The sequence below is a fragment of the Mytilus californianus genome, unplaced genomic scaffold (assembly GCF_021869535.1).
Source record: "Mytilus californianus isolate M0D057914Y unplaced genomic scaffold, xbMytCali1.0.p SCAF_1, whole genome shotgun sequence".
Classification (NCBI taxonomy): Eukaryota; Metazoa; Mollusca; class Bivalvia; order Mytilida; family Mytilidae; genus Mytilus; species Mytilus californianus.
In genome coordinates, this window is record NW_026262581.1 from 45977683 (window position 1) to 45994979 (window position 17297).

The following is a 17297-nucleotide window of genomic DNA, read 5'->3' on the forward strand; positions in this document are numbered from 1 at the left end:
GCACTTTGAATGCTTTTTTTTTAATTCAAAACACCCAGTGGAAAATGTAAAGTTTGAAGTTTTATAAAATAGTAAAGTATTCTGTTTTAATAAATTACTATTTTTGCGGAGCCAAATAGGGCGGTAAATACTCTCATATTTGCAAAGAGTACAGAGACAAATATGTAAATACTAATGGCCGATGCAATTGATCATGGGCTTATAAAGCGTTATATTTTTGTCCCTGACATCCCGATCCGTAAATAAATATTTGTATAATTCAAAACCTAATGATTGCATATGTTTTCCCCTTCGGAAGGTATTGAATTTGTTGAATGCGTATTTGGAATAACTAAAGTCATACATTCACAATGGCTAGAGATACATGTATAGGAGAGGGTTAAGATCTCAAAAACATGTTTAACCCCACCGCATTTTTGCGCCTATCCCAAGTCAGGAGCCTCTGGCCTTTGTTAGTCTTGAATGTTTTTGAATTTTAGTTCATTTATATGTTTCGGAGTTGAGTGTGACGGGATTTCTCGCTGTGTTGAAGACCCATTGGTGGCCTTGGGATGCATTATGCTCTTTGTTCGGGTTGCTGTCTCTTTGACACATTCCCCATTTCCATTCTCAATTTTACAAGTAAATCTTAACAACTTGAACACGAATGTCTTGATGAGCATACTTTATAACATTTTATTACAAACAGATAAAATTCAATAATCTACAAGGTTTTCTTGAAATAAATGAGTTAAAACATCCGATTCTTTGTGAACACGGATTTCTTTTTACTATTCAAGCAAGCATTACACAATTTGTGTGATATTTGTCAAAGAGGGATATTTTGACTTCCTTCGCAGGTTATCGGTTCAAACGTGGAGTTTACAAACTTTTGAATAATCTCCTCATAGATCTGGTATGTAGGCAGGGGTAAACATTTAAGTTAGACTTTTCTTTTATTTATTATGATATTAATAATCAATTACAATATACATTGTATAACAAGTGGCGGATACACAGCAGTACATTGCTATTTTCCTTTCGAATAATTATTCGGTCTGTCATCTCATATGAAAAGCCTGCAGATGAGTCCCATTGCATATGATCCCATTTCAACCACTGAAAAGGGGACGAAATTCACAAGGCCAAACAAACGCCAAATTGATTAATTAAATTCTAGGTATCATTTCCAAAAAAAAAAGATATTTTGAAGTATTAAAGTAAAATTTAAAAACAAATAGAAAGATTATCAATACGAAGTTATCAGAAAAGATGGTAAAATCCATCATTTTTTGTGAATAATTGTATGTGGAATGTGGTATGTTTGTTTATTAGATACATCATTGATTACACAAACAAAAAAATCGAATGGTTTATCCAGCACTCAGTACTACATGTAATAAAATTAAGGCTAACAAGGTTTTGATACATTTGATTAATTTACTCTATGCGAAAAGAATTCTTGCATGTTCATTTTAGTAACATTTTGCTAATCATTTATGCATGTAAACAAATTGTTTAAATCAAATTCTCACGGTACATACGACAATAGCACGGATAGACGAGTGATGGCTTAGAAGGAGTCTGTACTTTTATAAGAAATGACTTATACTTTAAACAAAATAACACTTTAATATAGTAAAAATTTACAAATAATAAAATTACCTAATACTGATAAATGTTCAAATAAAACTGTTCCTTATGTTTAACTATTTTAAGTTGAATTGCTGCATGAAAATTATACTTCCGGTTTACGGATTTTGTTTCTGAATGCTCATCAAAACTAGCCTAATATAACAAGTATACGTTACGTTTTTTAATTTAAATTTTTTACTGAAATGACAACTAATAAATACTGTATCAAAATTTGACAACCGTAGTTTACCGATGTTCAAATCTCATAATTCGACTTAGTAGACAAATCAAGGTAACAAATCAAAAACTGAGTTAATCGCATGTACTCTAAAAGACCGAAACCTTGGGCGTCGATACGGTTAGCGTCTCCTGCTATAGATATAAGAAGATGTGGTATGAGTGCAAATGAGACAACTCTGCATGCATCACAAATTCACACTCCGTCAAAATATCTCATAATTACTGTTTAGACGACTATTCTGGTATCTTAAGATCTAAGACTGCGTAAACATGTCGTTAGTGAGTTGCGGCACATACAAATTGTACCGGTCAACCAATTTGTAATGGTGACTGTACAATTGTGTAATGTCGATATCCGTCTTTATTCCTCATAACTCTATGCAGTTTTTGTGTAAGGAGCATTACCCCTCTAATGAAGTCCGTATGATGTGAACATGCACGAGCGTAACATATCAATTGAGATATGTAACCATATATATTGGAGCAGAGAGTATTTTACTGCTGAGAGATGGTTATTTGGAAAATTGAAATCATCACGTTAGTCATATATTCTAGTTGAAGTCGTCCATCTGGGACACTTCCGAGAAAAAGACCAAGATATGAAACAATCCTTTTAGTTTTGGTATTATCCTTTATTTAAAGTCCACTGGGATATAATTGATGCAAGCACTCACTGACACCTGGGTTATTGAGTGACAGAACAGCATCATTATATTTGAAACTGAATTTAAAGAAATTTGCAAGATGTTTTAAATTCATTTTGTCTCTGAGAATGTTTTGTATTAATTCTGCTTCATATGAAAATAAAAACTAGTCGGCCAGAAGATATGCACAATTAGTACCAAATTGGAATACCGACTGTCTGTTGAAATATCAAACCAACAAATATGTTGGCGATCAAAAAGTCCAGCATCAGGGTTACATCACCTTCGATTGGTTTGTTTTAGGAATTAGTGCCGTTTTTCAAAATATAAATTTTTCACAACTTAAAACAAAAATACGTAATTATGATTCCTATTTTTGTAGAAAAAAATACTTTGTTTATTGAGACGCTGTATTTGATATTTCAATAGGTCACGGGGAATTGCAGCGTGCAGAACAAGAAAAAGGTTTTGATATTACTGTAAAATTATAAAAAATGTGATTTTGCAGTAGATACTTATATTTTATAAGAATTCACATCTGATTGACACGGCCAGTAGCTATAGAATATACCTCATCACAAGATTTCTGAAAGGATCTGTTAATGTAGATATGATGGCGATAAGACTAAAGAAAGATGTTAATTCGAACATTTTAACTACCCGGCTATTTATCGTTCTCTGTAAGGATTTTTCTAATAAGTTAGAAGTCTGGTAACAAGACAAGAGATGTTCATTGTCCTTTTATATGTTAATACCAAAGTAGAGAAGTACAGATTTGTGATTTCCTAAATTTTCTGTTTGGTGAATGACGATGGGGTATATGTTGGATTCGCAGTTTTGTTATGAATTCCGAGTTCATTAGGTAGACATTCCTATGATTTGTGCATATAAAAATAATGTTGTTAGAGGCTTTGTCTGCTGACAGAACATATTTTTTATGAAGAGAGGATGTAGCATCCACGGGCTTCCTGAAAGGGTAAAAAAGCCGTGTGCTCATTGTACGTCGTAAAAGATAATATAGACACTACAATACATTTATAAAGCAATGATTAACTTATTTAAATGCTTACTTGACTCGTCTGATACTTCATTCTTGATTTGTGTGTCTGATGTTGTTATTTTCCCGATGACTGAAGTTTCATCTGCCTTCGTAGATGTATCCTCTTCCAGAGGTGATGTTTTCTGTTCAGTCCTAGTCGTAATTGAATTTGTTGTGGTTTGTAAGTTTTTTGTTTTTGCTGATGTTTCTAACTTTTGTGTTGTCCGACCGCTGGTTGTCGTAAGTTTTGTATCTTCTATTGTTACTTCTTGTGTAGTTGGTTCAAACTTTGTTGATTGCGTTGTGCTTGTTATTGTTGGCTGTTTTGTGGTGTCGGATCTTGATGTATCACCTACTTTTGTGGATTGTGTTTCAATAACTCCTTTAGTCGGATTTGTTGTTTTTTCTAGTGAAGTTTTGAACATATAACTTGTCGAAGGCGTAGTTTCACTGGATGTTGACTGTTTTGCTTTATCGGTGGTAGAAGTTACCTCAAACGGTGATGTCTGCGTTGATTGGTCAGCTGTTGACATAAGATCATTACTCGTCGTCGTTTTTGTTGTGATTGTTGGTGAGGCAATTTCATCAAATGTTGTAGGCTGTGGCCTTAAATAAGCCGTAGAAGTCATCTTAGAGGACGTTAAATTTGTTGTAACGTCTAGGGAAGTAGTTACATCATATGTTGTAGGCTGCGTTGTTAGTTCAGCTGTGGTCGTCACCTGATCAGTTGTCAGCTTTGTCGAAACCTCTGAAGAAGTAGTTTGTTTATGTGTAGTCGGTGTTGTTAGACAACTTGTTGTCTGTTTTGTCGTTACGTCTGATGTAGTTTGTGCATCATATGTTGTCTGTTGTGTGGATAGTTGAACTGTGGACTTCAGGAAATCAGTATTTGTTGTCGGTTTTGTTGTTGCATCTAGTGAAGTAGTTACGTCATATGTTGTAGTCTCTGTTGTTAATGCAGCTGTGGTCGTCAGCTGATCAGTTGTCAGTTTTGTCGTAACCTCTGATAAAGTAGTCTGTCTGTGTGTTGTCGGTGTGGTTACGCCACTCGTTATCTTTTTTGTCGTCATGCCTGTTGTAGTTGTATCATATGTTGTCTGTTGCGTTGATATTTTAACTGTGGATGTTCGCCAATCAGCTGTTGTCGGTTTTGTTGTTACATCTAGCGGAGTAGTTACGTCATATGTTGTACGCTCTGTTGTTAGTTCAGCTGTGGTCGTCAGCTGATCAGTTGTCAGTTTTGTCGTAGCCTCGGATGAAGTAGTTTGTGTAGGTGTAGTCGGTGTCGTTAGGCCACTTGTTGTCTGTGTTGTCATCACGTCTGATGTAGTAGTTCCATCATATGTTGTCTGTTGCGTTGATAGTTGTTCTGTGGACGCCAGCCTATCAGTTGTTGTCGGTTTTGTTGTTACATCTAGGGACGTAGTTACGTCATATGCTGTAGTCTCTGTTGTTAGTTCAGCTGTGGTTGTCAGCTGATCAGTTGTCAGTTTTGTCGTAGCCTCTGATAAAGTAGTTTGTTTATGTGTAGTTGGTGTCGTTAGGCCACTTGTTGTCTGTTTTTTCATCACGTCTGACGTAGTAGTTCCATCATTTGTTGTTTGTTGCGTTGATAGTTGAACTGTGGAAGTTTGCCAATCAGCTGTTGTCGGTTTTGTTGTTACATCTAGTGGAGTAGTTACGTCATATGTTGTACGCTCTGTTGTTAGTTCAGCTGTGGTCGTCAGCTGATCAGTTGTCAGTTTTGTCGTAGCCTCGGATGAAGTAGTTTGTGTAGGTGTAGTCGGTGTCGTTAAGCCACTTGTTGTCTGTGTTGGCATCATGTCTGATGTAGTAGTTCCATCATATGTTGTCTGTTGCGTTGATAGTTGTTCTGTGGACGCCAGCCTATCAGTTGTTGTCGGTTTTGTTGTTACATCTAGGGACGTAGTTACGTCATATGCTGTAGTCTCTGTTGTTAGTTCAGCTGTTGTTGTCAGCTGATCAGTTGTCAATTTTGTCGTAGCCTCTGATAAAGTACTTTGTTTATGTGTAGTCGGTGTCGTTAGGCCACTGGTTGTCTGTTTTTTCATCACGTCTGATGTAGTAGTTCCATCATTTGTTGTTTGTGGCGTTGATAGTTGAACTGTGGGCGTTAGCCAGTCAGTTGTTTTTGGTTTTGTCGTTACTTCTTGTGTCGTTGTTACATCATACATTGTGGACTTTGACGTTTGTTCAAATGTTGACGTCATCTGATCTGTTTCAAGTTTAGTCGTAATGTCTTGAGTGGTAGTCATATGGGTTATTGTTTCTTGAGTGGTAATCGTTTGTGTGGTTGTTTCATCTAATGTCGTTTCTGCGCTTGCTGTTGTAAAATATGGACAGCCATCCTAGACGTGGAAACAAATGTATTAGCAAAGCTTCTTTTTAAGATTAATTTTACGTATGGATGAAACTCTTACAATGAGAAAATTTAAATTATCTATTTTTCTTCTTTAAAATATATTTTTTAAAACATCGTAACTGTATATTTCTTGTTGTAAGTGAAGGTCTATTCTGACAAAGCTGCATCTATATTCAATGAAGTATGAGTTATTAACATAACACATACTAATTTTCTACTATGTATACACATGGTCAGTTACAATATGACTAAATTTAACAATAAATCCATCCAAACAGTAACATAATTTGTAGAAAAAAAGAAAGGTAAAACTAAAGTACAAAAATTTTAAACAACGCACCATAACGTTCTAAAATGAAACTAAATTCTCTTCTAAGACTAACAAAAATTGTGTCCATGCTACTTTTACCATTATTATCCTCAGTGTATTATTGGAATTTACAGAATAAATATGATAATTAAATTTAAACGCCCCTGGGTTGGCAGGTGCATCCTGGGTGTAATATTTTGCTGAGTTTTCGGGATGTATTATAATAACCAATGAGACGGTCATTATTCAACATAATAAAACGAGAAAGGAGATTTAATGGGCAACATGAGTTCTTTAACGTGCCATTAATATTCCCACAAGCCAAGCTCTAAGTCGTTAATTGTCTGACAAACGACCTAAATTTGAAGTAGTCAGTGAATGGCCGCCACTTATATAGCGGAACAGTAAGTTAAAGGATATATTATGAATTCCGCCTACAATGTTATGAATATATTGTAAAGCTTTATTTTTATTGTTCAAAATATAGTGTATAATAAATAAAAACAACACTTTAAACGTTTGGTGCGTCCGAAAAGTTTTCTCTTTCAACTTTATAAGGAACTCGCAAACATAAAAATGTGAAAGCCAAGGTTTATACCCGAGGAGTCATATGACCTTAATAAGAAAAAACAGAGAATAGCTTAATTCAATTCATCATTGGTAAACTTTATTAGCATTGTATTTTACTCGTTTAAAGTGGTATGGGGGTATACACGAAAAATGATAGAACGTTTGCATACTTTGCAAAAATGTAGTATATATTGTTTTCTGCCCTTTGGTCAGGTTGTTTTCTATCTGACACATTCCCTATTTCCATTCTCAATGTTATGATATGTTCTATACAAGCTATTTTTCAAGCTACAGGTTGTGAAAAAATGACGCATTTTCTATGTTCATGTATCTAAATTTTTCTAGAATTGATTCTATAAAAGGTGTTTCGGTTAAGGTCGTATGGACCTATGCCTATCCTCATGAGGTATCCCTGGCCAGATGTTTTTCCTTTTATAATATTAAGAATTGTTCGAATTTGATTTTTACGTATGGGGAGACTAAAGGTAATAATGTGTATATTTCAAATATCAATTGTCCTCCAAAAATGAGAGGGATGGGGTAATTATTCAGTTTTTGGACATAACTGTCTTCCAAGGTGAAAGATTTGAAAAAAAAATCTAATTTTAGACATTAAACTATATAGAAAACCAACTGATGATGTTCAATATCTTGAACGAACATCAGCCCACCCTACGTTCAGTATTTAAAGGCTTCATAACTGGAGCTATTATTCGCCTTACTAGGTCTTGCAACAACTGAAAAGACCTCTATGAAGAAGATCAACTTCTTAAGTCTAAACTTCTTAAAAGAGGACATGCAAAAATGAGATCGACATTATTATAACAAAAACAAGAGAAAAAGAAAGAAAAGAATTTTTAAAATCTAAAAATAAAATTAAGAAAAAGGCCTATCACTCGTTTTTGCAACACGATTTAATCTGATATTTAAAGGAATCGACAGAGCTATATGAAACAAATCAGAAAAGCAAAAATACTATTTCCAAAACCTCCGATTATTGCATACAGAAGATATAAAAATCTAAAAGAGTATCTAACACATTCAAAAATAAAAAAAGGATATATTAAGATAAAATCCAACAAAAGATAAAATATCATGCATAACAAATTAACAGAAAAAATATTAAATCAAAGGAATATAAAAAAAGAAAAAAAGAAAGAAACGAATGTATAAACAGGTGTCGTATCCCCATACGTAAAAATCAAATTCGAATAATTCTTAATATTACAAAAGAAAAACGTAAGGTCAGGGATAAAAAAAGAGGGACGAAAAATACTAGAGGGACAGTCAAACTCATAGATCGAAAACAAACTGACAACGTCATGGCCAAAAAAAAAAAAAAAAAAAAAAAAAAAGACAAACAGACAAATAATAGTACAGATGACACAACATAGAAAACTAAAGACTAAGCAACAAGAACCCCACCAAAAACTGGGGGTGATCTCAGGTGCTCCGGAAGGGTAAGCAGATCCTGCTCCACATGTGGCACTCGTCGTGTTGCTTATGTTATTACAAATCCGGTAAATAGTCTAATTCGGTAAGTCACATTCGTGAAAAGGGAAGGGTATTGTAGTTACGACATAAGGAACATATACGATATCATCTGTGAAACGGTTATTCCATAACGGTCAACCAACTCGTGATGGCGTCCATAAAATTTACGAAGGGATGACTTCAACTTCACCATTTGGAACTCTTGGTTAACTGATGAGGATAGGCATAGGTCCATACAACATTAACCGAAACACCTTTTATATAAAAAGGAACGCAGACTCAGCCCTGTGATTCTCTTCTAAGAATACACACACTATTAAAATTATAAGCACGCATGAATGTCTTTAATAGTACAAAAATAAATACTGACAAAATATTCCATAACAAAAAATTATTATTATACACTGAGTAAATCAATTCTGTATTACTCTAGATATACGTACATAGAAAATAGAATTATTACACAGGATTATAATAAAATATATTCGATTGGTCCTGGACCCGTCTGATTTTAATATAATTCGATGAGATGAAATATAGTATGTACCATTTCTTCCAAATTAATCATCATTCACTGTAAGTGAATTTTTGAATTCAAAACAGTATATATTGCATACGTACAAAAAATACAGGTTAAAATGGGAAAAGGTTATAAAGTGAGGTAAATGTTCATGAGACAATATACCTCAAGTTAAATGAAACCCATTTTCAGATATATCAAACACATTAATATTTATTTATGGTGTAGTTTATATATTATTTAAAGATTTGGGAAGTTTTCCCGAAAAAACTATGAAAAAAAGAAATTTTGTAGAATCTGGTGCCTTTTATAAAATGGTTTTAAAGACCTGCCGAGTTATTTATTTTTAATACATTGTAGGTCAGGTACAAAAGAACAAACCATTCATTTTTGTCAGTAACTAGGCTGAGTTATTTATTTTCAAACTACAAAAGAACAAACCATTCATTTTTGTCAGTAATTAGGCTGAGTTATTTATTTTCCAAATCCTACTGACCCCCCCCCCCCCCCCCCCCCCCATATTATCAAAATCAAAAAGTCGTCCCCTAATGATGAATGATACCAGATTTCTAAGATATACTTTTGAATCATAATTTTAAGGAAACATACCAATACTACGCAGGTAATTGTGGTGGAGTTGCATTCATGACAAAGTTCGTCATAAATGATAATTCTAACTGAATCTCCAAAGTGTATTCCATCGTTTGAAACACTTATTTCATATCCTTCAGCAATTATCGTTTCTGCTGTCGATCTTTTTCGTCTCGAAGACTGGAGCTCACATGTCACCATAAAACCATTTCTATAGTCAGCTTTTACCACTGTACCGTTTGATATGTACACCGTTTCATTCTCTAAAATCTGATACATGTAAGACATTTATTAGCTTTAAAAGGGAACTGATCAATGTAATCTGTTAACATGATTCAAGATTGTACATTTTTGATGGTAAGTGATTTAAAATTTAAATTTTCAACTGATTAACTTATGGAACGAAGAGCAAACGATGAGAAAATATAGGATATGTGCTAGAAGGGTGCGAAAAGAGAAAACAAATGGCTATGGTATATATTTTCGATCAGCTGTATTGGCCCTCAACTCTCTTGCTAATTCAGTTAACCTCGAATCTATACCAGGGCCAATACATAAAAAGCAAATTACATTGTAATAACCTTACATACTCTTCCAATGTCCTCCTGTTGCATTTAATACGCACGTATTCTGTAGTATTATTATTCTTACCTGAAAATGATTCCTTTTACACCACACATCTGATGTTGGAAATATTCCATAAATATTTGTTCTCCTACATGCACGGGAACGTGTACCGCATAATCCTTCTTGTGGAACACTTATATTAGAGGGAGGAACATTTACCTCTTGAGAACAATCCGGGCCTACAAATCCGTCAAAACAGTAGCAAGTACCTATAATAACATGATGACATTTTGGGTAATTGCATATACGGCATACCTAACATCAAATGTTGTTATGATTTAAGATTGGATACGAATTAAAAGTTACAAAAAATATATGCATATTGTAATATCAACACTAGAATGGTAAAGATATGTTTGATTCTTTTCCAACTATATCAAAAATTTTGCACCTCCAATGAAATAAAAGGGGATAGGTCATATCGTTTATAGTCCAATTAGTCTGTGCAATTTGGTTATCCCGTACAGTTAAATTTGAATCTTTTGTCGAAATATCATATCTTTTGGCATACCCTTTCTTTTCGGTGCAATGTATGGTTCATGATTTTATTGTTTTGTTTTAGATATAGTCTTGTTGTCAACAAAAGAATATATTACCTGTTGTACAGTTTCCGTTTCCTGAACAATTGTTAGAGCATAGAAAACTTGTGGCGTATTCTAAAATGGTTTGTGTCCCATTGTCTGTTTTCAGTATGGAAAGAGTTTCATTTCTATAAGCTTCCACAAGTGTGATAGTTTGCATTGCTCTTGCAGTGTCTTGAATGAAAGTTGTGTCCCCTGTTAACTAGGAAAAAGACCAATAAAACATAATAAGAATGTTTAAAAAAATAGATTGTTTGAGCTTCAAATTCTTACCTTAAAATCACAAAATTTATTTTGATGATGAAAAAATTAGGGATCACTCAGGTCAAGACTCTTTCAACAGAACTTTGAAAACTGCTTTAACGTAACTTATACGATTTTTTTTATCTTACCATATATTAAACCTAAAGACATAAATACATATAGATATTTAATCTGAAAAAGTGACGCCCTACAAAGCTGCAAACCTATCTAAATAACTGGTCCCGTTAGATCAACCAACCGTGCAAGGGTATTCGTTACAAATGCTAAATAAGCTAGTCATTACTCTCGTGAATAAATACTGCTGCAAATAAGAATAAAACAAGTTATATGTTATTTGGAACAACTTAAAAAATTATAGCAATAACATCATGCTATAAAAATATTACCACAGCGACAGTGATTCACAGTTTTTAGCCAAACACTAAATTCGGAACATATCCTAATCATACATTTTTTTATAGAAAGTATAATTAACCAATTGGAATGTTTTAATAGTTAAATGCAACGTCGGTTTATTGGTGATTTCTTGTTCAATGCAGCTTTAAATATTAAAAGTTTTGGTATGTTATAATTCTATTTGTATACAAATTATGTTATGGAGCTCAGGAAATAAAGGATTTTGTTTACATTAAAGACAAAAAGTTGCAAACAACTAATTTTGAAGGGTGAAAAAATATGATTTTTTGGGGTTTTGTTTAAAGCATTTATAAAATCGGAATTTTAAAATAATATTTCGCCATTAACATTAATTTTAGTTCAATTTTGTTAAAATAAGCTCAAAAAGATTTCTGGTGTATCATTTGCTTGCAAGTTTATAATTTAACCTCATTTGAATCCGTATTCATGCGAATTTTGATTTTAAGTTGTGCTCAGCATGTTAAGTGATTAAATGAATGTCAGCCGAAAAAAAAAATGATGAAGGCAGCAAAGTTTCAATTGCACATGTCGATATTTAAGTAGATGACGTTTTGAATAAATGAAGTGGACATGGATATGACAACTAAAAGTCCTTTAAAAGATGCATAGTCACATTTCATTATATAAAAATAATCTGAAAGATGAAACATTGTTCTATTCAAACATCTATCTGAATCGCTACTCCCGTCAAAAGAAAATAAGTACTTACAAAAATACCGAGCTCCAAAGTAAACTGAAAAAAGGGAAATCCATTAAACCAAGCAAAATCAAATGCTCGATTATACCAACCAACGGAACGAAAGGAAAACAGCTGCCATATTCCTAACTTAGAACAGGCATTTTCAAAGAACATGTAGCGTAACCCTGGTTTTATAGCTTACTTTACCGCTCACTTGTATGGCAGTTGTTTATAGTTCCGTTATATTGACACAATTGGGGGAGCAACCCAAATAGAAATAATTGGTAAACGTGACAATAATTGGGACCAAGGAGTCAAAACTGAGTAAACATACATCACAGACATACAAACACAACTGACTTAAAAATGCAAACACAAAGACAAATATAAATCTGACAAAGGCGCCAAAAATAAAGGTTTGTTAGTACATACATTATCGTAAAACATAATTCCATTTACACTTTCCCATTACCATAATGATACAATAGATTTTACCACATCACCCGGTTGGTGATTGAGAAAGTTAAACTTTTCAAATTTAATTCATTTGTATATATCGGCTCTTCAAAGTCAAATGTTTTGCTTTTGAAAATACTTTGACCTCAAGCATCACTAAAAAGATATAAATGTTGAAAGGCACATCAGTTGCATCTTGCTGCCGTAAATGTTACAAATGTTGACATATATGAGTCAAATACAAAACATATGTGATGAGTAGTTTTATCATTGTAGCAGAACTGGTGCATTATTATGTTTCATAAAAGTGCATAAAACCTGTCAAAGGCAAACGCTCGACTATTTTAACCAACGGAACGACTGGAAAACAACTCATGTATTAGACCTTATCATACTCATAACGAATTTTATTTGCTAATTGAAAATTAAGCTGAATAAAATAATTTAAGACAGCAGAGAAGATAATTCTATTTTTAATTGTTTATTACTAAGACTTAAATAAAGAGTGAGCTATTTATACTGTAAATTTATGATGTCTCTAGTCTGGTCAAAGGGTCAGAGTGTCATACTTAACCAAACGATAAATTGTTGAAATTAGATAACATGTTTTCACGTGCAGAGAAATTACTTATGACCAGTGCATGATTGGATTACATCTTTTTTATTGGTCAATGATCTTGCGGGGTCAGCACGAGTTCACGTGTAAGTGCGGTGTGGTCACTTCCTTTTATCATCAGCATTTGATGTGTTACCTTGTGATTCTTATCAAACAATTTGTTAGAAATTTTAATGTTATGGATAATTTTGGACTGGAGTGATTTCATTTTAGCAATTTGAGGTAAAATCGAGCTATACTTTTATTTTTTAGCTATTTTATGCTTACATTCTGAACAAACGTACAGTTAATTTTTTACCATTCTTCCATTCGGATAGATCTCACGATTTTGATTTATGCAAAACATTTAAAGCAGTTAATTGGTCAAATTCATTTCTTTGTCAAAGAGATAGTGGGTCAAATTCATTTTGGTGTTGGTTGCGACACTGTGCGTTTGCGATCAAAATGTAATTATTTACCATACTTATAAAAATGATAGCTGATGATTAACCCGATGTTGTAATTTTACAAGTAACTGAATCCTTAATACCATCCTAATGTTTGCAGAACGTATATCCGCCTTGTGTATCTGTAGGAGACATGGTTCATTTAAATTTAACTACAAATACAAATGTTTTGCATAACTATAATAATACCATACATGTTAGAATGCAAAGTTACACAAACTTATATACAATGTTATTCACGATTCCATACATTTAAACACTCTCATATGAAAGAGCAAGACAGTTTAAGTTTTAAGGCTATGCTATTATTTATCTGGCTACAAACCCATTTGCCTTACTTGTTTGGGTAAGGTGGACGATATTTCAATTGGTGCAGAGAGCTTGGTTGCTTATACTTATGACCTCTGTGTATTTTTTTTTGCAATTATGTTTAAACATACACAAGTTTCTAAATTGTTTTTTAAGTGATTTAAACTTATTTTAACAATCATGAAGTGTTCTTGAATCATTTACAAGCAGTTTCAGCTTCTGTTTGATGATGGAAATCAGGTTTTTCCAAGAAAAAAACCGCAAACGACCGCACACGATTTGAAATTACCGGAGTTTCATTAGACCTTTTCTAACAGTTACAAAAAGTTTTTTTACCTGAAATTTCGTGGGGAGAAGGGGGTGCGGACTATGTACCATCGCGAACTATACAAGCCCGATTACGGTAGTGTTCATTGTTTTATGCTATGTCACGAAACTCATGCTTCTTTCGTAAATCTCGTCACGGTGGTTTGTTTGGAGCTTATAATTTTGCAAGTTAGCCTAATCGCTATAACTGTTAGTATTTTAATTTATGCAGGTGTACCTCGTTTGCTTAATGTTAGCGGTATAAAAAGGATATGTCTCTTACCTATATCGCAACCCAATGGTTATTTATTACGAACCAATTTACCTGTCTTTGCCTGTTTCGGTAATGTGGACGATATTTTAATTTTTGCAGAGGGCGAGGTTGCTTGTACTTATGCCCTCTGTGTATTGTTTTTGCAGAGGTCTAGTAGCTTGGTATATGACCTCTGTGTATTTACTTTTGCAAATATGTTATTATGTAGTAGGTATTGTTTTATGCCTCGTCATGAAACTCGTGCTACTTTTGAAGAGGTCGTAGTAGCTTGGTCTATGACCTCTGTGTATTTGCTTTTGTAAATATGTTAGTATGTAGTGGGTATTGTTTTATGCTTCGTCATGAAACTCGTGCTACTTTTTTTGCAGAGGTCGTAGTAGCTTGGTTCATGATCATTGTATTGTTTTATGCTTCGTCATGAAACTCATGCTACTTTTAATTATTATTTCGTCATGGTGATTGGTTTGGAATAAATTATTTTTGTAATCAATCCTTTTGCTACATACAAAATATTGCGATTATTTTGAGACATGTAGCTAGATTCACATGTTTGTCAGTTTATAATACATGTTTTTAATGTATTATTTTATAATAATTCTGTTTACTAGTATCATTCATGTACATGATATAGTTTGGGTTGCGATGAACGTAATTGATAATTTTTATGCCAATACTTATGCATTGTAAGGTCGTTTGCTTTTACTTTATACTAGATTTACTATTAAAAATAACAATGGACAAGGCATATATATTAGCTTGTTTTGGGGTCAGTATTGCCTGCCAACACGTTTATTATCTTTATTTCATATAATTACAACCGTATCTTGTTCTGGGTCAGTATTGCCAGCCAAAACGTTAATGATCTTTATTTCATACGATTGGGGTCTATATTGCCTATGCCGATGCTGTCTTTACACATTATTCAGACTGTCAATGTGGACATTTGATAGGCTACCATTAAATTGTTTTTTAAATTTTATGGCTCGGTTTAACTTTCTGTATGTATACATGAATTGTTCGTAAATCATATTATGGTTTTTAATGTTGCCTATTTAATTTAAATTCGTAATTATTCAAATTATATATATATATATATATATATATATATATATACAAGTCTAAATTGAAAACAACGTTCAAACCTATGATTGCGTTGGATAAAAACCGCAATTTTTATACGTGTGCATGCAAAACAAATTTCGTGTTAGAGGGGTCTAAGTACAGCACAAACAACATTTTCCAAAAGACCAAAAAAGTGAAAAAGTATATTTTAACAAAACGCATTTGACTAACAGGTCGAACAACAAATATTCTTAAACCCTGCTGACTGCCATTGGCGATTGCCAAATAAACGGATCACCGATGTAATAAATGGATCTTAATTATAAATGTAATACTAAACAGAAAACAATTAACTTGCGGAAAAGATGGTATACCGCAAACAAAAGGTGCAAAGGTTTTTGTACACCATATCCGGATTTCGACAATAAATGTCTCTTCAGTGATGTTAGGAATCGAAACGGTATTTGGAAAGTCATACAATTTACCTCAATTTAGGATAGACTCTTGAATTTTGAGGAGTCAAAATAGGATGAACGGATCATATAAACCCGAAGGCAAATATAATACAAGTCCAAACGAAAAAATATAAACAAGTCTTAATTGAAAACAACGTTCAAACCTATGATTGCGTTACAGCACAAACAAAATATTTGGCAATCGCCACTGGCAGTCAGCAGGGTTTAAGAACATTTGTTGTTCGACCTGTTAGTCAAATGCGTTTTGTTGAAATATACTTTTTCACTTTTTTGGTCTTTTGGAAAATGTTGTTTGTGCTGTATTTAGACCCCTCTAACAAGAAATTTGTTTTGCATGCACACGTATAAAAATTGCGGTTTTTATCCAACGCAATCATAGGTTTGAACGTTGTTTTCAATTTAGACTTGTTTATATTTTTTCGTTTGGACTTGTATTATATTTGCCTTCGGGTTTATATGATCCGTTCATCCTATTTTGACTCCTCAAAATTCAAGAGTCTATCCTAAATTGAGGTAAATTGTATGGCTTTCCAAATACCGTTTCGATTCCTAACATCACTGAAGAGACATTTATTGTCGAAATCCGGATATGGTGTACAAAAACCTTTGCACCTTTTGTTTGCGGTATACCATCTTTTCCGCAAGTGTATTGTTTTCTGTTTAGTATTACATTTATAATTAAGATCCATTTATTACATCGGTGATCCGTTTATTTGGCAATCGCCAATGGCAGTCAGCAGGGTTTAAGAACATTTGTTGTTCGACCTGTTAGTCAAATGCGTTTTATTAAAATATACTTTTTCACTTTTTTGGTCTTTTGGAAAATGTTGTTTGTGCTGTATATATATATATATATATATATATATATATATAAGTGCCTATAAATAGCAGCACATGACATACAAATCTATGGGAGTGTGGATTAATCAGTACAGAGATTAATTCAATTACACAAATAAAATTATAGATTGCCTAACAATGTAATTTTAACACACTATTTAGTATGTAAATATAAGAATGTTTAAAATATTTACAAAATGATGAAAATAAACGCAATATTTCGCTAGACTAACTAGCTTTATCAAGCGTGCATCTATCCAGGTGAAATCGGATGTAGATGATAAGAAACTTTTGCAGCTCAATGTATATGTTGCACTTGAATTTAGCTGCCTTGGACAACTACGTAAACATCTAGTTGTTCGAGGATACAATAACAACATCATTGATAGCGCTTTCGAAAGAGCAAACAAAACTAGTCGCCAAGAACTTCTAGAGTACAAAGATAAGAATAAAGCAGCTAACAGAACACCCCTTGTACTCACTTACCATCCTGATTTTAAAAATGTGTCTTCCATTGTTCAGAAGCATTGGAAAATTAT

The 17297-nt window shown here is 33.2% G+C and overlaps 1 protein-coding gene across 2 annotated transcripts in view; it reads right to left on the bottom strand.

The window, feature by feature from the left end:
* LOC127703992 (mucin-3A-like) overlaps positions 1 to 17297 on the bottom strand; it is a 119046-nt gene that overhangs the window by 96772 nt on the left and 4977 nt on the right. For both annotated transcript variants that reach the window (XM_052207999.1, XM_052207998.1), the window contains exons 2-5: positions 10629 to 10815; positions 10057 to 10241; positions 9424 to 9675; positions 3569 to 5906 (exon numbers count right to left, since the gene is read on the bottom strand). In XM_052207999.1, the coding sequence (XP_052063959.1) occupies positions 3569 to 5906; positions 9424 to 9675; positions 10057 to 10241; positions 10629 to 10815 (2962 nt within the window). The remainder of the gene's footprint in view (positions 1 to 3568; positions 5907 to 9423; positions 9676 to 10056; positions 10242 to 10628; positions 10816 to 17297) is intronic.